Raw genomic sequence first — 23,666 nt, forward strand, 5'->3', positions numbered from 1 at the left:
ACAAAGCAGTCTTAATGCCGATAAAGAAGACCTAGAAGCCCGTGCTGAAAGCTTTAATGCTTTTTTTTCGACGGTGTTCACCAACGATGTTAGACAAGTACCGACTTTTAATGACGCTTCTGACACACCTGCCATAGAAGAAATAGCGATTAGTGAACAAGGGGTATTGAACCTGCTCCTTAAAATGCATAAAAAGAAAAGCCCAGGACCTAGTGGAATACCAAGTGAATTTCTATATAAGTGCGCAGTTTGTGTTTCAAAGTATTTAACAGTTATTTTCAAGTCCAGTGGTTGCTTATAACTAATTATAGTCAATGGTTGCTTTCCCAATGCTTGGAAGGACGCTAAGATCATACCGATAAACAAAGGTGGTAGTACTAACGACTGCAAAAATTTCCGTCCCATTTCACTTACAAATACTTGTTCCAAGCTTCTCGAGCATATTATCTCCAAACATAGTTTGGCATATCTAGAGAGAGAGAGGGAGAGAGAGAGAGATAAAGAGGAAAGGCAGGGAGGTCAACCAGGTATCGGTCTCCGGTTCGCTACCCTACACTGGAGATGGGGGATAGGGGTTATAAAAAGGACAGAGAGGAAAACGTTAAAAAAGACACGCACATACGGAGGCACACACACACAAGAGGCATTCCAGTTAAAGTCGTTCACACAGACCGGTAGATCGCAGAAAGCGCAATAGTGCTTGCACGGCCTTCTTCTGTGACGGTATAGGTCCTTTCGATGTGTAAAATTCTTTTTTCTGATAGCGGTTGGTCGTCCAGCTGGTCAAGTTCGTGGCGAAGGCATTCCCTCTGTGGACTGTACTGCGGGCAGGCGCACAAAATATGGTCAATTGATTCTTCGTGGCCGCAGTGGTCACAGGTTGCGGTATCGGTCATCCCTATGCGGAATGCTTAGGCTTTGGTAAAGGCAACGCCCAACCAAAGTCGATATAAAAGCGTGGTGTCTCTACGGCGAAGCTGTGATGGCGCTCGAAGACTTAATGTGGGATCAAGTAAGTACAGCCGCGTATTTCTTAACTGTGGCTCATTCCATTTCGACGCGGTGCACTGCCGAGCAAGTAGGCGGAGCTTCCGTGCTGCGTCAGTTCTAGAAAGAGGAATTGGGACGTGGTGCTCCTCAGTATGGGCTGAGCGGGCAGCTTGATCCGCCCGTTCATTGCCGATAATCCCGCAGTGACTTGACTTCGTACACAACATAATATACCCTCAGCAACATGGATTTCGAAAAGGCCCATCCACGATTACTCAGCTCGTTGACCTTGTTCATGATCTCGCCTCTGAAATAAACTCCCGGGGTCAGGTGATATAATATTTTTGGATATTGCGAAAGCGTTTGATGAGGTGCCCCATGCTAAACTATTGTTAAAAATAAATGCTATCGTTAAAAACCCAAACATAACGGCATGATTTTCCTCATATTTCTCCAATCGCAAGCAGTACGTTCAAGTCAACACTAAAAAATCTACATTTACTAACGTCATTTCTGGAGTTCCCCAAGGTAGTGTCGTGGGCCCACTGCTGTTTTTTTTTTAATTTTTATCAATGATTTACCTAAAGATATTACAGTCCCTATAAGCTTTTTTTTGCAGATGATTCCGTAATTTAGAATCCAGTTAAATCTCCTTCTGATCAATCAGAAGTAAATCTAAACCTCCGGAAAATAAATAGCTGGTGTATTATTTGGCAGATGTATCTAAACGCGGCAAAATCAGTTGCAATGAGCGCTTCCAGGAAAAAAAGCATCCTAGAATGGACGTACCGCATAGGTGATACCGAGCTTGCCAGAGTCGAACAATACAAATACTTGGCTTTATCAATAACTTCTGATCTGCGATGGACTTTGCATATCGACTCCGTTTGTGCTAAGGAATAACAAAGCGCTGTGGAGACTTCGAAGAAATCTGCACAATGCCAGCCCAGAAGTCAAATGTTTGGCTTACAAGGCACTCGTACCGCCAATCATGCAGTACGCACAGGTGGTGTGGGATTCGTATGCAAAACGTAATTGCAGTAAGCTAGATGGAATACAAAGACTGGCTTCACGTTTCATATTTAACAAATACCAGCGTTTGCACTCGCCTACTCAGAGTTGTAAACTATGTCACCTTCAACCACTAGAACAAAGGACAGAGTATGAAAGGTTCAAATTACTCTTTCTAATAATTAAAGATTAAGTAAAAATTGACAGATCAAAGTACATAGAAATAAAAACTGGGGAAACATCAAGGCACCGGAATAACACGTACATTCCTCCTCCGAGACACCACAACGATCATTTTAAGTAGTTTTTTTTTCCGCAGGCGATCAATGAGTGGAACAGGCTGCCGAATTCCACTGTTTCATTTGAATGTGTACTTTCTTTCGTAAAAAAACTAAATGACTTTGTGTTTAAGGATGTATAGTGTATGTTGCGCATTGTTTGCTGTGCTTCAGAGGAAAGAGCTCTGACTATTTTTTTGTGAATCATTGTTATATGCTTGTAGATGTTTCTATAAGGAGTGCCTATTTTTGAGTATGTAGCTCCTGTCCACCCCTGTTATAGCCCAAACGAGGCTGACAGTATAATAAAATGAAAATGAAAAAATGAAATGAAAAACCATCGTGTGTGCTTCGATATCAAGCATACTCCTCTAGCACACACATAGGCCCAGCGTACTTTACAAAGTACACCTGCATTCATTTTCTTGCGACGGTATTGCATATGTATCATTATCATATGTATTGCATATGTATTGCATATGGAATCCCATGTATTCATCGTTTACATCCTTCTTTCCTAAGACTTACCAAAACACTTCAGCTTTGAGAAGCGCATGCTATGCTTGACACAAAATAAAGAAGCTGCATGTAGAGCAGCACCTGCTATGTTCAGCACTTTTCCAATTTTTGCGATGAATAGATCAAACATGCGACAAAAAACTAGAATCCATGGGGTCGTCTTCACAGGACCATTCTCAGCAAAACGGCGTACCAAGGAACACTGTGTGTTCTGTCTTTTATCATTTACAAATGAAAAGGGTACTGTACTTTTAAAAGTACGTTGGGCACTAATGAGTTAATATTATGTAAGGAAAAGTCTCCCAAGGTAAGCAAAATACACTTAAGAAAGCGATTATTAACAACAATGCTGAGGATTCTTAGAAGTTCTTCAGAAAAACTGACGCACATGTTAGGTGGTCGATAAAATACATCAATAAGCAATTGGCTAAAGTCGCGTTTTACAGTGGCCCATACGCCTTCTAAAAATGTATCAATTGGAGCATTCTCTAACATCCACTCTTTTTTTTTACCTTCCAATAGAACACCACCACCTTATTTATGCCTAGCTATCACAGCGAAAACACGTAAACAAGGGCTAACTGATCAAATCATACGCATCGGACACGGTGGCGCCAAGTCAAGGCTCTGTCAGTACGACTAGAGACGCTGAGCATGAATCAATGAACGATGATAAAGCCATCGGCGGAAAGTTTTCATATTTCCGGGGGAAGGGGGGCGGGGCGCGGCTGGGGCCCGACCAGCTTTCCGAACCCTATATATATATATATATATATATATATACACGAACCTGTTACAACCATCCCAATCGCAATTTTTTTTACATGCACTATTGATTTGCCACGACTGCAAGCTCCTTACAGCCCCAATGTGTCTTGGCAGCGGATAAGCGCATAGGGGAGGGGGGAGGCTATGCCCTGTACTTACTTAAGCACAACGCCGTATCGTTTCATGTATTCATTCACGAAGGCAGGACCTCGGTCGGAACGTAGGAAATAAAGCATCGAAGCACTGTTCTGTTCGTACATGCGTCCTCAACCTACAATTGCCTGTTCACGTATATATATATATATATATATATATATATATATATATATATATATATATATATATATATATATATATATATATATATATATATATATATATATATATATATATACACTACCAGTTGCACTTGGAGAAACTTGGTGTGACCTTGAAGAATTGTTCACTGATGTGACGGCCTCATAGGAGTATTTACAAGACCTTATAGTAGGAGGCAGTAAGTTTCACAGCCTGAGCCTTCTCACACCACCAAGCATCTGGCGTCTCTCGGTGGTGTAATCTTCCTCCGTGGAATTGTCGCATACCTTTCTCTTACTAATACTGTTTCGCTTTTGTGAAGCAACTTCAGCCTCTCTCTCTCTCTCTCTCTCTCTCTCTCTCTCTCTCTGTTTTTTTTTCAATAGGAGCTCTAGTATAAGCGTTGCTGCGCACGACAGCTGTTAATTCTGATTTCGAGTGAATCCGGCTTGCCCTCATTTCGGTTATTGAGGGTGTCCCAACCATCATGCACCATTTCTTTTAAAAAGAGTGATTGCGTTACTCGAATAAAAGTAGTGCATATGGTTTCCAGTGCAGTGGAGTAGCCGCCAGTATAATATTAGTTGATGAGATTTAATTGGGTCATTGTACTTACTTATCTAACTCGAGAAGTACTGTCCTCATTATCCAAGTGCCAATGAGGCATTTGTAGGCACAGCTAAGGGACATATAACTGCGGTATTTTCAGCGACGTATTAACTGCGCACTAATTTTTTTACCGACTGACAAATAAACCCCGCAAAATATGAAAAATGCCATGTGAATGTGCTCCCACTTGCGTCACAAAACAGCTCCCTCAAATAAGCTGATTGAAAGCAACTGCATTGCCTGTCGCAAACCCGGAAAGACAGCTCAGCAGCTTGATAATGGCTCGGAAGAAGTACCAACAGCAGGTTTCGCGGCTTTGTACACTCATCTGTCTCTCAAGGGTGACTGATCACATTGATAACAAAAGGCCCTTGATAACGTGACAGAAGCGCCGCTATGACAACGCACGAAACATGAAAAGCAATGGAATAGCCATAGAATGTTTCAAAATCCCGGCTCTACTCGCACCGCGTCGACAGAGTGCGCGCCGTTTCGGGCCAAAGACAAATTACAGTGACGGTTTTATTTTTCATGAGAGTGTATAGCTGCTGCAAAAACAACCACGTGGCGAAAAATAAAAGCGAAATAAAGAGACAGGGAAGCGACCCACGTGTAGAGAAATGGCAAAACCGACGTGTTCAAGTATGTACACCTTTTAAATGAGCCGAATTGGGTATCGAGACGTCTGCATACAAACAACCGAAAAAGAAAACCTTCAGATTTCAGTGGCCCTTATTACCTGTGAATTCGTAAGCACCTTTGAACACCAGCTGGTGCGTAGAGGGCGTGTTCGAATAGGTATCCTTCGGCAGGAACGCAGTACTGTGTCCGTATCACATATTCAGTGCTGTTCTTGATGACCAACGCTGGAATACTACGGCAGACGTTATGCCTTGAGTTCATCTCACATCGTTATCTCGACTATGTAAACACAATCTTTCACATAACCCCAGAGAAAGAGATCGAGTGTAGAGAGGTCAGGTGACCTAGCCGGCCAATTTACAGGCCCGCGCCTTCCAATATATTGCGCATGAAAAGCCGCATCCAGCCAGTTGTGTGCTCTGCTGCTGCTGTGTACTGGTGTCCCACATTTCTGATGACACAGAAGTGGAAGACGCGACAGCGGGACTTCGCTGAGATGTTCATCCACCTCTCCTTCAAGGATTTTGTCGACATAACACTGTCCAGTCAATGCGTGATCGAAGAAGATGGGACCGAATATAGCACCGGTATAAATTACGCACCCCACTTTGAACGACCACTGGCATTGGTGCCGATTGCGCTTTACCCAGTGTGCGTTGTGAATCACTCCAATATTGGACATTATGCAAATTTATCTGGGCGTTTCTGCAAAGATTGCCGTCATCTGTGAACATGATGTTGCTCAAAAAGTACGGTGACTCATGGGCTTTTGTGAGGACCCAATTCAAGAAAGCTAGACGATTCTGCAGGTCCCTATCTTACAAGCATTGATGCTGGTGAAGGTGGTATGAGTGAAAGAATCCTCCAAACTGATGACTTGGAAATTGGTACCTGGAATGGACGGCCGCGTCCCGCACGCTACCATGATGGTTTTAGGCCATAAATGGTAGAACATCCGCGCGTAGGCTAGGACTCAAAGATGAAGTCCTCCTCCGCCGTTTCTGGAAGCTGCCAGTTTGTCTCAGGTTTCACAATTTCTGATGATAGTGGATGCGTTTGGGATACCGCCACACTACCATGACTGATATATATATTTGCGGCCTTCCTCTTGTTGCCATTTGCATCTCCAAATGCAAGCATCATGTTTTCCTTCTGCTTATTAGAGAAAGAGATGGCGACTGGGACGAAACAAAACGCACCTTTAAATCTTTGCACTGACGTCGTCAATTAGCTTTTGTGGTAATAGGTCCTGTGGCAAAAAAAATAAAGAAAGAAAAAGGACTATTTGTGCACTTTATCTACGCTAATACAACGGATATCACAGCTTGTTTCCAACACCAAACGCAACGTGTTACTTCGGCCGGGGCGCAGCAGATAAGGTTCGATGTTTTTCTTTATTTCATTCTAACTCAGAGGGAGCCTGTTCGAGGGCGCTGCTTTATAATGCGGGTGGGAGCGCAGTCACGTGGTATTTTTCATATTGTGCGGAGTTTATTTATCAGTCGGAAAAAAATAGTACGCAATTAATACGTCGCTGAAAATACCGCAGTTAGATGCCCCTGGGCTGTGCCTACAAATGCCTCATGGACACTTTGATAACAAGGACAGTGCGTATCAAGTTAGATAATTACGATTACCTAATTAAATCTCAGTAACAAAAAATTACTGGCGGCTACTACACTGTACTGGAAACAATATGCACTAGGTTTTCTTCTAGTAATGCCATTGCACTTTTTAAACATCTTGGAGTATTATAATAATTTGGGACGCCCTGTATATATTTATGACCTCTGCATGCAAGTGACGATGTTTCCATCCCTAATAAATGTTGTAATTTATTGGAAGGGCTTCTCTTTTTTTTATGAGTCGTTAGCATTGCTTACTGGAAAGAGAAGCAATACTCAAACACATATCATTCGCGTGCATTTCATACGCCATTGATAAAAGACTCTGCCGAAGGGGTCACTGAAGCCTCCAGGTTTTTTTTTCAGGGTCAAAGAAGCACGCAAAGCAATTTGAAACGAGGTGAAGATACAGCAAGATATTCATTCTCGAGGTAAATGCTTTCCATTACTTTAGAAATAATTGTTAATTGGGGGGGGGCTACTTCCTCATCTTTCAAAAATATAATAAACTTTTTCCCGTGTTTTTCCCAATATATATTTAAATATATTCTATATGTGCACGGTGTTACAGTGGAAATTCAAAACAATGTTGAAGTGAGAAAATACGAATGAGGCAGCCGCTGCTGGCGCTTCCGATGCGCTTGTCCTTCTATTATCTGGATTCGCAGAAATAAAGCGAAAGTATGAAGTAAAAGCCACGCACGGCCACGCCAACAATGATTCAGTAAGCTATTAGCCACAATAAAATTTTAAGTGAAAAAGTCGAGGCAAGTCAAAAGAAACCTTAATTGATGTGGGTGACAAAACTCTGACAAAGGCACGTTATGGGGGGGGGGCGGGACGAGCCTCCCCCCAGAAATTTTTGGAGGGGGCTTGAGCCGAGGATCCCCCCGCGCCGTAGTCGGTGCCTATGGATGAAGCAACAGATTTGGGGAGCACGCTTCTGATATTCGTGAATAAGAAGGAAATGCCGTCGTCACGTATGTGTTATGTTAATGCATTCTGAGTGGAGGTGATTACGTATTGCATGCCCATCAACCGCCATCGGATGGCTTTACACGAGTTGCGTGATCGACTTGTGCGTCCAACTCGTAAACGTCACCATTGATGAAGAACTCCTCGAATACCGGACGGACCCGATCGCCCTCTTTTCTTATGCCCTTGGAAAAGTGCAAGAGTTTGCGCCGTTTAACTCGCATGGCTTCGGAATAGTAACGATAAGCACTGAAATCAGTGTTTTTCAGCTTGTAGCCACGACTTAGCACCATCTCAAGTTGTCTGTCCCGTTTTGTCCGAAGATAAACATCCTAAGTGATGAGTCCTGGAAACCCGCCATGGTTGCTCAGTGGCTATGGTGTTGGGCTGCTGAGCACGAGGTCGCGGGATCGAATCCCGGCCACGGCGGCCGCATTTCGATGGGGGCGAAATGCGAAAACACCCGTGTGCTTAGATTTAGGTGCACGTTAAAGAACCCCAGGTGGTCAAAATTTCCGGAGTCCTCCACTACGGCGTGCCTCATAATCAGAAAGTGGTTTTGGCACGTAAAACCCCAACTATTATTACTATTATGAGTCCTGGCACCCAAAGAAACTGTTAAGCCTAATTTGTTACTGCTGAAATTCAGCTCAAGTTGTACGCCAGCTTCCCATTTTTCACTTTTACCAGTATCGGAAATTCCGTAAAACATTAGGTGGGACCTACGTGAGTGATTCTCCAAGTCGTCAACTTTGTATTGAATTCTGCAGATGTGAGCCAAGTGGTTTTTGGCCGCGCGAACCGGGACGTCTCCCCACACTTTGGCTTCAACGTTGCACATACGGATCATGATGGTGTTAAAGGTTACGCGGTAGTTGAGCGAAGGGGCGCCATTAACAGCAAATGCTACTTTGGCTTCCACTTCAGACAGCTAGGTGTTGTAAAACTGCTTCGAGTTCGTTTTGCAAGGTCGCGTGAAGGCGCAACGCTTTATTAACGTTCTCAAGGACATTCGGGCTGTTGGCCTCAAGTCTTAAAGTGGCATCAACAACGAGATCGAGTTTCTCTTCTTGAAGTTTAGTCATAGGCCCAGGGATCAGCTCTACGCCGCCACAAATAAATAAAAAGTTATGGGGTTTTACGTGCCAAAACCACTTTCTGATTATGAGGCACGCCGTAGTGGAGGACTCCGGAAATTTCGACCACCTGGGGTTCTTTAACGTGCACCTAAATGTAAGTACCAAGGGTGTTTTCGCATTTCTCCCCCATCGAAATGCGGCCGCCGTGGCACAAATAAATAAAAAGACGCCACGGGTGCATCAAAGACGCATGAAAATGTTTCGAAGAATCAGGGGGCCACGACAGCGCAATAAGACATACATCATTGTCCCGATAGCTCGAAACATCGTACAGTCTGACCTGCGAGAGCATGACGCGTGAGCGTGGCATCCCGTGTGAAGCAGTGACATGCAGCTCCAGCGAGGCCCGCGTTCCTTTGTTTAGTATCGTAGAGTATCGTCTTTTACTGGAAAGTTTTCATCCGGTTTTCGAATCAAAATGCAAAAATAAATGCGCACCACAATGGAGGTGTCGGGGTTTCAATCTGGCACTTCTTACATCGGAAGAGAGTGCTTCACGACTGAGCTATATACACCCACGGAATATCAGCACGTGTCATGTGCCAGCGCTTTATTGCTCTCCGCAATGCTGCAGCTAAAAGAAATTGTAAGGCGTTTCCTTCCATGTCATGTTTCTACCTACGTTGACAATAATAAAAAGGTAATTAACGAATCTTAGTTAATTAGAATAGTTTTAGGCTGTTGAACAGTTCAACACGGAATTTCCTTTTGTGAGCCGTTGTTTCAAATCATGTCCTGTAAAAACTGTTATTGATTCTCGAGTTCCTTATTTTATGTTATTAGAGACAATAATCGCTGAAAAACGAAGTATACAGCGGCTTCGCAATAAAGCACTTTCGTGGTTTTTTTTCACCTTATATGTCCGCATAAATGTCATTACACACAAAAAAAACGAATGTAATTTTTGCATCGTTTTGTCGAAAACTGACTGGTAGTGAAAGGATTCATATGTTCACCCAGAAACATAGTGGGCGCGCTCTAGGGGAGGGGTACGACCCTGGAGGCAATGGAGACATTGATTAATATCTGTACGGAAGCTGTGTAAATGAAAAGTACAGGGGACAGCACGTCTTACAGTCAGAAGCGCCTCAGTTTATTCCATGCTCCCCCTTTGTTCTTTTTTATATCATTTTTTTTATTTTTTACCACGAGTAAAGAAGATGGAAGTGTTTAGAGTTGAGGCAGAGTACTGGGGGGGGGGGGGGGGGGCTTCTTGCGATGTTTTCACTCAGAGATCGACTTATCGGAGAACGGTCCGACGTCAATCAGTAGAATGTTTTTTCGGAGTTTTCCGCACGAAAGGCAGCCAGGCTGCGACAACTCCCTGTCGATGTCGTGTCCGTGTCGTTGTCGGCTTAGTATAGAGGACTGGTGTTTTAGGGACACTGCCTACCGACCCGACGTATTGGCCGATGGTTGGCGTCAGCGTCATGCTGACATCAGTGCCGTGCTCGCCTATTAATTCAGCACGGTCGCGCTTTTGGACTGCTGGGAAGACAATGAAATATAATTGTTGACGTACCGTCTCCGCCGATCAGTGTAGCCGCAAGATCTCTGTATTGCACATAGCGGGCAGCTGCGCCGCGGTTCTTGACATCGCATGCTGATTATTAACATGGCGGTTGCTGCCTGTTCAAGGAGGAGCTCCGACCTGTTAATTCGAGTCTCTGATTTTGGACGGACACTCCAAGATGCAGAGCTCGCGGAGCCCTGCATATGCTGGATTGGATTATGCGAATGGGTTCCCATACAGTTCATTTATGGGGAAAACACCAAATTTCTGGTTTGCCATGTCACGACCCCTTTAGTTCATAGGGGAAATGCGGCTGCGTTGAGTGTACCTCAACACCATTCTTCGCCTCTGAAGTGCTCACGCCCTCGGGGAGACCGCTTGATGCAACTGATAAATAATCATTTCGAAAACATTGTTCTTTAAAATTTATTTTCTAATCCTACATCGTGGACACAGGGATGCTAAACTTATTTATTAATGAACAGCACGTTGTTCCCTTTCTGTTCGTAGAAAACATTGCGCGGATTAATAGTTTAATAACCATTTCGTGAACAGACATCATTTTTCTCTTGGGGAAAAGCGGGCGGGGGGAGTAGGTGGAGGGGGGTGTTCTTAAGAGCGCTACACTGCCTCTTGAGAAATGGCTGTTGTTGTCTTAGGATGCGTGTTGTTTGATTATTAAAATGGCGGACAGACAAATACGACACTCTTCGCATCGAGCGAAATACACTCAAAACCTTTTAATGTTCGACCATACGGAAATTACGAGTAGCAACCACTTGTAACACGTCCGCGATAACACACGTTTTGGAGAAAGCTCCTTCGTTTCTCTTCTATGCTTCCTTAACCTGACACCGTCGCCACTCAGGCGTCGTTCAGTGCAACGCAAATCGTTTAACCCTTGGTGTGGAATTAGGCGAAAAAAATAAAAGAGACAACACGTGTGCCTGTAGGAGCAGCATAGCAGCGCGGGGCTTTAGGTGGATACTGGCCGTTGCTCTTCGCTGGAACACTACATCGCGGCTTCAACGGAGAGGCGACTGTGCAGGAAGAAATGCATATACAGATGGCTGAGACGTGATTTCCTGTTTCTAGGAGAAGGCATCGCGTCCTCGACCGCGTCCTTTCGTCGAAGTCTTTCCTATACTATAGGACGGTCTTTTGCTCACTACTTCAACATGATGGCATACTTTCTGCCTTTCGTCATGTTTGTGGCACTGCTGCACAAACAAGTTCACGCTCACACTCCCGAAGTTACGACAAAGGACATTGAAGTGGACCTACAACGATTAACCGACTTCTTCGTGAAAACAATCCTGTCGCGCTCTTCTGAAATCATGTCCACAGTCAACATGAGCTCCGAGTGTGCCTCGGGGCTCTTCCGATTGACAATGGCGCTTAAAAGGCAAGAACCGTGGGCCATCAGAAGTGAGTACCATGACTTGTGTATTTTCTGGTTTTTGCGGCCGACACTCTGTCCCTTGTCCCTTACAAAATTTGAACCTCTCAACATCTCGATCAGGGATTTTAAGTATTCTTTTTTTCGTTATTTCTTCCTGATGTTTTTCATCTGAGTAGGTGTGTATACGACGTAAGACGAGACAAGTCATTTAGCAGTATTTTGGCCTGATAATTATGCTGATGCTATGAGATTTGTTTTGCGCCGCAGGTTATAAGAGCAGCCATTCCCAGTACACAAGCACCCTTTTGAAGGCTAAAATACTCAGCGAGACAAGTAGTATGCTGCCGGCGATGAAAGTTTTCGCGAATATTAACTGCTTAGCTTAAATAGAAAGAACGACCCATTAAAGTAAAAACATTTCAGCTTACAGACACTGACACCTTTTCACAATGCGCGTCACACACGTGCGCTATAATATTTTAAAATTATGGGGCTTTACATACCAAAGCCACTTTCTGATTATGAGGCACGCCGTAGTGGAGGACTCCGGAAATTTTGACCACCTGGGGTTCTTTAACGTGCACCTAAATCTAAGCCCACGGGTGTTTTCGCATTTTGTCCCCATCGAAATGCGGCCGACGTGGCCGGGATTTGATCCCGCGGCCTCGTGCTAAGTAGTCCAATGCACTATAACATTAATTGAATCGAGGCTTTCGCTGAATTCGCCTAGCCATGCAACTTGGTGTTCAGGGCTGTTTGGTGTGTACGAATGTGCTGGTGGCAGAAGTGATTTAGCAGCACTGCGGGAAAACAAGAAAGAAAGAAGGGCAGGAAAGACCCGCGTGTTCATGAACTCTAGCAGGAGCCACGTGCCAAGAATTTAAATTTAGTGCTTGCAGCCAGAATGGACTTTCAATATACCCAGAGGTTCAGCTCAAGCGTACACAAGATGCTCTTTCGAAAGGTGCAGATGCTTTATTGCGTACACAAGATGCTCTTTCGAAAGGGGCAGATGCTTTATTCCCAACCGCAGATAATAGCTCCACCAAATCTGATTACAAATTTGCTTCTTAACAAAGATTCTACTTGGACGCAGCCGCTGACTACAGTTAAAAGGTCAAAAAGTATTTACAAAAGAGAACAAGTAAGAGGCGTAATCGTGTTGCTGCAGAACATTTACACCAGCAGCAAAGAAAAATACACTCGGTTACTGCAATGTTGGCTGTGTTTGTCATGTTGATATTTGCGCCACCAGGTGCCTGCACCGTGCAGGCCATTCACGTTTGTGCCTCTGGTCATCCAGTAAAACACCGATTCTGCTTGCGTCTAACGAATACTAGACACGCTAAAACTTGTTACCGGAATGCCGGACACGCTAAAACTATCTAATAGAGAGTTTTGGCGTGAACAATAATAGAGACCGATAAGATACTTGGTCCTACAGTCCTTAGTGAAATTCCACAACTTCATTGCATTTCTGGCAAAGCCATACGATTCGTACTACACGCTAAAGCTCTCTAGTATCTTTGTAGTATAGCGCAGGGCATAGATATTTCAGTAGCTCAGAATAGGCCGTTATGAATAGCATTTCTAGATATTAATGTTATTAATGTGTTATTAATAATAATGTTATTAACGTATTTGAAGCCAGTATTTGACTGATTTCTGTGACAAATATAAGAAAGCCCTTTTGTTATGCGTACCCAGCAATCGGTAAAAGCAGTTTGCGATATTAGGCTAAGTTAGGTTTATGCAGTGATGCGACCAGCAGAGCTCCGTGCCGCTCTCACAAAGTTGCTTTCCTTACCGTGGGCCGGAAGATGGCCGCACCGCTACACTGGTCACCATGGTTACAAGTACATGCTCTCATAGATAGATTTTACTGTAGCTACTTGTTGTGTTAACACAAATACCCAGTGGTTCAAGTTGGCTTTAAAGAGGTCCATTGAAGACCAGCACAGACTGAATGGCACATATCCTGCGCTCTAAGTAAAAGAGTTTCTTCGAAGAGCGGCACGCACCCATGTCCCGCACCTACACTGACCCATGTGGGCGTGAAAGTAGTTTGTTGAAGAGCGACACATATGTACACATTGTCACATACTCAGAGGCCCAAGTAGGTCCCACGGTTGGTTTCGAAGCATCTTCCCTCTGCACAGCAGCCCGATGCGCTACCCATTCGACCATGGACTATCCAATGACCCAGGTAGGTGGGAAAACGGTTAGATACAAACATAGATAGATAGATAGATAGATAGATAGATAGATAGATAGATAGATAGATAGATAGATAGATAGATAGATAGATAGATAGATAGATAGATAGATAGATAGATAGATAGATAGATAGATAGATAGATAGATAGATAGATAGATAGATAGATAGCCCCGGAAAATGCGTGAAGAACCCTAAGAAGTCTAACGCTTAAAAAAAGAAAAACGAGCACCTGCTTCACCTTAACGCTAAAAACGTTTTGTCTTGAAATGTACTTTAATACTCGGAATTCGTTCGCAGTGATCTTCGCAAACGCCTTCATACCGAACAATGCACTGGAATACAGCGTTTCCCACCTGGGAGGCTTCGAACAATGCTTACGCACGGTTGCGCCTACGCATGACAGGTCAACCACACTGAGAGGACAGTACTGCACTATGACTTTCCGACTTACCAAAGCTTTTGCGAAAAGTTTGGTGAAAAAATTCAAAGCTACCGGCGACCTTCAGGTAGAGTTTTCTTTTGTTTTCTCTCTCTCTCTCTTTCCTCGCTTTCCCTAGCGATGGGCGAAAGTTAACAACGCCCTCAAGCATCAGAATACTTAGTTGATCGAGCATTACAATTACTGAGTAAAGTGGCTTTCAGCGCATATTTGTTTAGTGAACGAAACAATGACTCCCTACTTTAGTGAGAGTTATCGCACACTCTGTGCGAAGTAATCAATGACGCAGTGTTAAATTTCATTTTTACACGTAATATTAGACAACATTTTCGCTAGTACAAGAGGGGCCTTTCTGAAATCTGTACGACCATGCTCCCGGAAAAATAGAAGCGACGCCTGGTATTTTCGTTGCCCTAATCTCCCTCAAAGTAGTTCCTTCCTGCTTCCACAAACCGAGTTCCAGGCTATGTCCCCTTATCAAAACAGTTATGCAAACCCTTTCTGGGGAAGTGCTGCTTGGGCTTTGCATTTGATGTCCTTTCGGATTCGAAAATCCATTCCTTTCCTGCGCCTTTGGATTTTTGTGAACAGCTAAAAGTCGAGCGGGCTTATTTCCCAAGGCTAAGGAGCTTCACGAACCACTGAAATACTGTGCCGTGCCAAAAAAAAAAAACGAAATCGTGTGAGCCGAACGAAAAGTGTCGCTATACTACAGATGTCAGGTCTTCGAATGCCTGTGTCAAAATCAAAGGAAACTAGACAGGCTTTACGTTTCGACGGGACCGCCACCACGGAGAGTGGAAGGAAAGGAAAGGAGATACGCAAGTGCTTGGAACACCGACAAAGAGAGTTCGGTGCAAACATATGCATGGCCAACGCGAGTCAAAGCGTAGTATCTGTTCTTATCAGCTTAATGTCTGATACGGGCTCTATTTGGACCCAAGATATTAAACTTGTTTTTGCAAGTTGGCGAAGGGCTTGAAGCCTGCTTCACCTCTGCCGCGACTGGACCCGGTATTGCACTATTTCCGGGATCGGCCCACAGTTTTTGTACACGCAGAACAAAAATGTATGGAACGCTAGCCATAAACAGCTTCCCTGTAAAAAGAAAACCACGCTGTAACGCCATACGCTCTTTTATGTCCTACAGGGTCGCTTCGATTTGTATGCGTTGCCGGACAAGATCAGAGGAAGAGATTACGCTTTCCTGTTGGGAATTTGTGGTCCTTCGACATGCAGTCAGGGGGAGCTAGAGGCGCTCATCCATGCAGGTAAGAGGCCACCATCGACAAACTTAATTCGACTACCAGTGGCGGTCATTGCTCTGCCGGGCTAGTAACTTCTGGTGTCGAGTCAACAAACACTGAGCGCTGTTTTTATTGTTTGTTCTCGTTGCAGTTTCTTCGACGTACGGATTTAACACCACAGTTAAGGGCTGCCGTATTCGAACGACTGTAATAGTTAGCACCTTCCAAGCGGTGAGCATGTAAGTTTCGAAAAAGAAAAGAACAAGCGCATACGCGTCACCTTCCAGCGTTCATGTGCTTTGAGTTTTTGCGCTCGACTTGCAGGAGCGTATTGGGCTTTATAGTTCTGCTCGTCGTTGCCGGAACATCCGCTGACTTTCTCGTCCACAGAACACTGGTTTCCGACGAAGCGAACAAGTATGGTGAGAACTTTCACTAAATTTAAAGGAAAAATTATTCAGTGCCCTTGGCAAAAGTGCTCAAAACCCTTTCAAAATTACTTTCGATGTCTGAGGTATGAAACTATAGGGAATTTTTTCTTGACTTGGGACCTTTCTTACGAAGAGAAAAGCAATTGGCGAAGCAAGCTGTCACGTCAGTTGAATGTTCTATGCGCTTTTACAAAGTTCGCACTCCGCTTTCAGATTGCTTCAACGGTGTGTCTAGAACGGCCACAAAGTTTCAAAATTGCCGTCTTAAAAGTGAGCAACTAAATCAAGCGCAAGCTTGCAGTATGAGTAAATGTCTTCTGGTGAGGTGGTGCATTTAGCAGGGCCGAGGCCGAGTGCTTACGACGACTGGCTACCAAATGAGATGATAAGGCGAACATAAGGTGGCTGGTTCGATTTGTGCGCACGCTTACTGTTTCTTTTTTTTTTGGTTCAGTTCACTTATCAGCCAGCCATCGTCACCGCTCACGCCGTCGCGGAAATGTCGATTACGAAAGCGTAGGAGTGGTGCCGCGTGGTGGTGCAGTGACAAAGCTCAAACTACTGGGTATGCTGGTGCTGCATGTAGACCACAGAGTCAGACAGACAGGAGCCCCGACTCGTCTGATAAGACAGTCCAACTTGTGTCTTGGCGATTCAAGTTTTGTGAAGCAACACATAAGTGGCATTGGAGGGAAGCAAGAAAAGGCGAAGAGGTTAATCAAATGCTCGTCCGGTGTGCTATCCTGCACTGAGAGAAGGGCATAAAAAACACATCTGTCGACCTGAGGGACTTCAGCAACGCCCTTGTTTCTTTCTGCTCCAGCGACGTCCAAAGCCATACTCCTTAAATTTTCGCTTTCAAAAAGCATTGGGCCTAGCCGGTATAATGTTGTCCAGAGAGGGCGGCGCTGGACGTCGCAACGGGAACAAAAGTCAAAGAAGGTGTTCAATAGTCTCTTCGGTCTCGCAGGAGTCACACATAGCTGCGTCGTTCACTCCAATGCGGAAACAGTTAGCTTTTGTAAATGCCGCCTTGATCCAAAGGCAGCAGTATAATTTGGAATCAGAGCGTGAAATTCATAAGGAAAGTTGCAGCTTTAAAGAATGATCCAGATTATGCAGACGGCAGTTCGAGACACTGGAACCACTCGGGTTCTGATCCCCAGCGAAGCATAGAGGGAACGCGCGAAGTGATAACTCTTCTTGACCGAACTTCTTGCGTAGCTTCCACAGCGTTGACTGCTATGTATGGAACGGAGTATAGAAAGTAAAAGCTTCACATGGCAAGGAGTGGAACACACATTTCGGTACAAATACTCAAGCAATGACCAATAAGTTGTAGCATTTCGAGGAAGTCCCAAACAAGTGCGCAGTGCCTCTGGCCCTGTAAGCTCTCCAATGAGCGAATATTTTACAACGAAGCTGTTTATGCAGACCCTGTGTCGTCGTTGTCAGACTTCGCTAAAAATGGGTCACGTGACCTAGCAGCAGAGGGAAAGAATAGCTCAACCGGGGAAAAGCGGTTGGAGTAACACCTTCCCCCTGTGAGAATGCTATCTTCTACGCAAATATTATACTGTTGCCACACGGGCATTTTGGGCGATCGAGCCAGATCGGCATCGAATTTGTCGACGATTGATTCCAGCCTGCCGCGAAAGAAACAAATGGTATGCTGGTGGTTTGCGGCCAATGAACAGTGCCCAGCGATTCAAAGGCGATGCTAGGAGCGCGTAGCTGCCGGCACTTCTTGCGCCAGCACGAAGTGCCGGCAGCCACCTCAATCGTCAAACCAATCCAACCAATCGTCGAAACGATTGCAGTGCGTGCATCTCCAGTGGTTGGCTTTGCGCCCATTTACGGAGCTTTAGATGAGCTGTTCCGCACACTCCATCCGAGCTACAACTATGGGAAGAACACGAGTAGTGCGTAATCCTCAGGAAGAAGCTGCCTACCGTGAACGTCAGCGCTAGAAGAGTTGGAGCAACTTGCACGCGAAAAAAAAAGCGCGGCAAAACACAGGCAGAAACCTCACGCGCAAAAAAAAGTTCTCATAACGCGTGCTCACCCCGCGAAGCACGCAAATGCGAAAATGAGGTGAAAGAGTGGTGAAACAAAAGATTCATAATAAAGACTGTTTGCGAAGTTTGTCTTACATGGTGTAACACTCGGTGTAACAAACACAGCTTCGCTGTTCGACCATCTTCCCTGACTGGAAGGGCCGGTGATTTTTTTTTACTTGTACGCACTGGACAGCACTGGCAGGCTGTAGCGTACAAAAAAATTCCAACAGAACCAAACGACGAATCTGGACGCTGACGCGATTAGTACTCGAGCAATGCAGTGACGCACCGTACTGCCGCCGCAGAGAGCCGTATGTATGTCATCATCATCATCATCAGCAGCAGCAGCAGCAGCAGCAGCAGCAGCCTGGTTACGCCCACTGCAGGGCAAAGGCCTCTCCCATACTTCTCCAACTACCCCGGTCACGTACTAATTGTGGCCATGTCCCTGCAAACTTCTTAATCTCATCCGCCCACCTGACTTTCTGCCGCCCCCTGCTACGCTTCCCTTCCCTTGGAATCCAGTCCGTAAACCTTAATGACCATCGGTTATCTTGCCTCCTCATTACATGTCCTGCCCATGCCCCCATTTCTTTTTCTTGATTTCAACTAAGACGTCATTAACTCGTGTTTGTTCCCTCACCCAATCTGCTCTTTTCTTATCCCTTAACGTTACACCCATCATTCTTCTTTCCATAGCTAGTTGCGTCGTCCTCAATTTCAGTAGAACCCTTTTCGTAAGCCTCCAGGTTTCCGCCCCGTACGTGAGTACTGGTAAGGCGCATATATGTATGAGGCGTGTATGCAGCTGGGCTTCTCTCGCGCGCTTCCCACTGAACGCTATATATATTCAGACAAGATTGAGTGTACAGTAATGAACAAAAAGATACGATATTTCTTCGTTTGGCTCCTGTGCGTTAAATTCCTCATATTGTTGGTGCTGCGCTATGCCAGCCTAGGATAATGCACTTTTGGAGGACACGAACTGTCATCTTACCTTATTTACACCGCATAGCCCTCCCCCCCCCCCACACACACACCAAGCACAGAACTTGCGTATTACCCGCCGTGGTTGCTCAGTGGCTATGGTGTTGGGCTGCTGAGCACGAGGTCGCGGGATCGAATCCCGGCCACGGCGGCCGCATTTCGATGGGGGCGATATGCGAAAACACCCGTGTGCTTAGATTTAGGTGCACGTTAAAGAACCCCAGGTGGTCAAAATTTCCGGAGTCCTCCACTACGGCGTGCCTCATAATCAGAAAGTGGTTTCGGCACGTAAAACCCCAAATAAAAAAAAAAAAAAAAAAAAAAAGAACTTGCGTATTCCAAAAGTGTGTAATAAGAAAACCGCATACGGTGGGGTCATTGTCAAGTTTGCCGGAATTTTCAAAAATCATCTGTTGCAGATAACATCAGATAACATATTTCTAGTCCTTAAGCTCGATTGTTCAGAGAGGCGGAGGAGGAAGTAAAGTTTGTTGCTCTAGAAAGAGCAATTCGGTTGTCTTCATCTTCTATTGGTTGATGCCGACCTCCGGCCTGCATGGTTGGCGCCCCTATTCCAGGGCACCACTGAGCGTGGCTGCTCGTCGGGCATGATCCACCAGCCTCCGCTGGAGGCTAGGGTCGCCGCTGGAGAGCGCGCTCTCCCACTGCTCCGCACTCGGATTTTCTATTTTGTGGAATGCCTTATTCGTATTCCACTCCCATGTGATGTGATAAAGTGTGGGTATCGCGCCACACCACGTGCATGTGTCCCTGTATTGACTTGGGAACATTTTGCATAGTATATGTAAATTTGGGAAAGTTCCTGTCTGCAGCTTTCGCCAGTAAACTGCCTGTTGTTTAGTGAGTCTATTGTGGGGCGAGGGATATCTGATCCTCGTCCCTCTATGGTAATTTAGTCTGTCAGACTACGTTGCGATCACTGTCATGAAATCCTCAGGATCTCTGTTTAGGTCCGCTCGGTTTGTATACTCGCGAGCGATCCTATCAACCCTTTGGTTGCCCTCAATCTCAGTGTGCCTCGGTACTCAAAAGATAGTGTGTCTAATGTGTTTATTCTCTTGGCCAGCGCGGAGGAAGATTTGGAGCGCTTTTTGACCGATTCTGCCGTTAATGTAGTTTCGACATGCTTCCTTGGAGTCTTCCTTGGAGAGAGGCGTACATTACTTGCAAGAGAAATGGATGCAAATTGTTAATTAATTTAAAATATTCGCTAATTAACTTCCTAACTAATTCCTTTATTGCACATATTACAGTTTACGAATTGCAGCCGGTGAGATTGCAAGGCGTATGCTCTTGGAATCAGTTTATAGAATTACACCGGTTTGGAGATATGAGCCACCAAACTCGCCGTAAATATGCATTGTCGTTCCGCTTACTTTCTTACTAAAACACTATTTTATGCACTAAAGCACAAAGTCACTGAAACGTCCGTGTATTTCGTCCCACACTTTGGAAATTAATATATGTAAACTGAGGTCATCATGGAAATTCATTTCAAGTAGATGCGTCTTGCAAGCTCAGCGGCTACAATTAGTAAGTTGCAATATGTAGCGCAACGTAATTAATTATGAAAGTTATTAGTGAAATTTCGTTAATTAGCTAAACATGTATGTCGATTTCTCGTGCTAACACTATCCGGTTCATCGAATAATCAAGCTCGATGATAAGAATTATGCTATCTGCCACAGGGGATTTTCAAAAATGCCGTGGAACTTAAAGATGATTACCACGCATATAAACCAGAATGTCAAAATACGTGTGCGCTGGTGATGGAAATTTTAATAATAGGCGGAGAGGTTAGCCGAGCGAAAGGCTTTGGAATACTACTAGAGGTTTAATATATAACGAAAGACAAAAGGGCGAGAGAAAAATTTTAAAAATGCAAACGCATCGACTCGCACAAAAAATCGGAAAGTGGCAGTAGTGAGCACCATGAAATGTACAAAGTAGAGTGGAGCTTTAGGACCTCGTCAATAAAAAAATGTTATCCATCTCTGTGGTTTAATTACACAAAGGGACAAAGATAGATAACAGATGACTAAGCGCCATCATCACCTATCTTTGTGTCCACTGCCGGACGAAGGCAACTGTCAGCAATATCCCAGCTTGAACTTACTGCTTGCCCACGTGATGCTCGCCTGTGTACTGTCGCTACTAGCTCGTAGGCAGCGTGACTCGTGCCTTAAGCAACTTCTTTTGGTTAAAGCGTTCTCGTAAAGCTTGTGACGGGTTCCCTCGAACCCAGACGTGCGGCAACCGTTCCTTGCCTTACAGAATGGCTGATTTCCTGAAGACAGGTAAAGTGAGCTTTGAGAATTATCTTGTAACGGCACCACGTGCAACTTGCTGTGCCTCGAAGAACAACGGCGAAGCAGGCGCGAGCAAGAGAACGCGCTCTCGTTCTGGACAAGGCTGGTCGCCGCAGCTGACTGGATGTCAAAAATAAATGTAGGGACGACCGGCATGCCTCATTGGCCGCCATCGCGTCGTCTTCCTACATTCTTGCGTCCACCATTGACACTTTGGGGTAAAGAGGCGTGAAGGCCTCCTCAGGTAAAGTTAGGAAATGTTTTCAAGAAAATGAAAGTTTCAGAATTTGAGGCTAAGTTATGTGTCAGGTAAGCATTAGACAAGACGTCAACCCCTGTTACTTTCAGCGATGAATCTCGCCTTATCTCGTTTTGATATATATAGTCAATTTGGTAATGTCGATACAGACACAGTCTAAAAACAGTATCTAGCTTTTCCCACTACAATTTCTTTTTTTTCCCTTCATTTTTCACTCAAGGCGTGCCCATGGAAATGTTGCTTGCGTTTTCTGCGAGAAAAAATGCCAAGCGCCTCGTGTCAGCCCACTGCAGAGCGGCAAACAAGCCACTACAATTCATCAATGGGATGAAGACTCTGATGTGCCTCTGGGTTATCCTCGGACACACGTACATCATCATGCAGACCGAATATTACCGTAAGCACATGTTCTCACTTGATCTTCCACATTGAGCACGCAGCATGAGACGCACCAGGTGAAAGACAATCGCACAAGTAGTTATCACCAGATGAACAAACGCAACAGCGATCCGAAGCTCAGTTTTATCCTTGCAGACGCGTTACGCGACTCGACTACAGGTAAATGTTTTGCTATAGTAAGGAAGTACGAAGGTCTCAGCATGATAACTGCCGCAACCTCTGCTCTGTTATAGTATATTGTTTACTGTGGAAATATAGACACAGAGAGCACCTTGGCTAGTGATTTTTTTATTGTCTAAAAATAAAATAAAAAATAAACAATATATTAATGTTAGAAAAAGTAATAAAAAATAAATAACTATAAGGTTAGAATGCCGCAACCCAACCATTGTAAACCTTGGAATACGCATCTTCTAATAAGAGTCCTGCTGGGGTTGTCGTGATGCTCGCCGTCATCGCCATCGTGGTTGTTTTTGCTGTTGTTGATGTACACGTTGCACTCCAGACGACCACGCATGGGTAAATTAATAGTAAATAAGCAGATGAACTCAAAAAATTGCTCGCAAAGTGCGAGTCGCCAAAAAACATTGCTTCATATGGCTTATAGCTATAAGATCAAAGCTTAAAACTTTGTTCCAGATTCTCTCAGACGCTACTTGGAGATAATGGACCAACTGCATTTTCAGATTGTGCTCGGCACTACTTTGAGTGTGTCCACCTTCTTTTTCATGAGGTGAGTAAGTAGTAGTACTCGTTCGACCAATGCCTGCAGCGAAGCCCTGCTGTTACCTGAACACTTTCTCGCACCCTCACAACGGCGAACAGCGGGTTTCTGCTCACGTTTGTGATGCAAGACAAGCGGTCGATAGCAAGCCGGCAAAATCCCTTCATGGTCTATGTGATGGCGACCTTCCGCAGATACGTGAGGTAGGTGAACTTCCGTCTCTCATACGGGCCGTTGGCTTCCGTTCTGTCATGTGCCTCCCGTAGGACGTACCAAACAGAATCCTCACCAGAGCTTGTCGAATAGCTGAAAGGAGCGTTGCAATACCCCTGCTCACCCTCTCCTGTACTAAATTCTTTCCTAACCTTAAGCCCTTCTTTAGCGTCATTGATGCGCATAAGCATCACACTGAACATCAAAGCCAACATGCACAGTTTCGTGTGAACTTAAGAGTAAAGCACGCTGATTAACCTCACCGGTGGGCCAGAAATTTAATTATGATGTGCATGGCTGGGTAAGACCTGGCCGCGTGTCGTGAGCGCTGATGTGCTGTGCCCTATCCAGAGCACAAGGAAGGAAAGAGTGAAAGAAGTGTGAGCAAGGCGAAAGAGGGTTTGCAGATTACTTCGCCAGTGTAATGTATCGGGGACTATAAGGAGAGCCCTGAAATATCATTCGCGCTAAGTGCGCAAGATTTTAAAAATAATTTGCAGGGCTTAGATGACATCTGTGTCATTATACATGATTGTTACGAGCCGATCTATAAAGGGCACAAGCTACTCCATTTCACGAAACTTCAACGAA

General features: G+C 44.8%; 1 protein-coding gene and 1 pseudogene across 1 annotated transcript in view; both read left to right on the forward strand.

The window, feature by feature from the left end:
• The first annotated feature begins 11,703 nt into the window (after positions 1-11,703).
• The window catches only part of LOC142584893 (nose resistant to fluoxetine protein 6-like), a 34,802-nt gene continuing 22,839 nt past the window's right edge, over positions 11,704-23,666 (forward strand). Inside the window, exons 1-2 of the mRNA XM_075695254.1 lie at positions 11,704-11,794; positions 22,778-22,871. Coding sequence (XP_075551369.1) covers positions 11,704-11,794; positions 22,778-22,871 — 185 coding nt within the window. The remainder of the gene's footprint in view (positions 11,795-22,777; positions 22,872-23,666) is intronic.
• Positions 15,294-15,472, forward strand: LOC142568307 (U2 spliceosomal RNA; annotated as a pseudogene).

This window comes from Dermacentor variabilis, chromosome 1 (genome assembly GCF_050947875.1).
Source record: "Dermacentor variabilis isolate Ectoservices chromosome 1, ASM5094787v1, whole genome shotgun sequence".
Lineage (NCBI taxonomy): Eukaryota > Metazoa > Arthropoda > Arachnida > Ixodida > Ixodidae > Dermacentor > Dermacentor variabilis.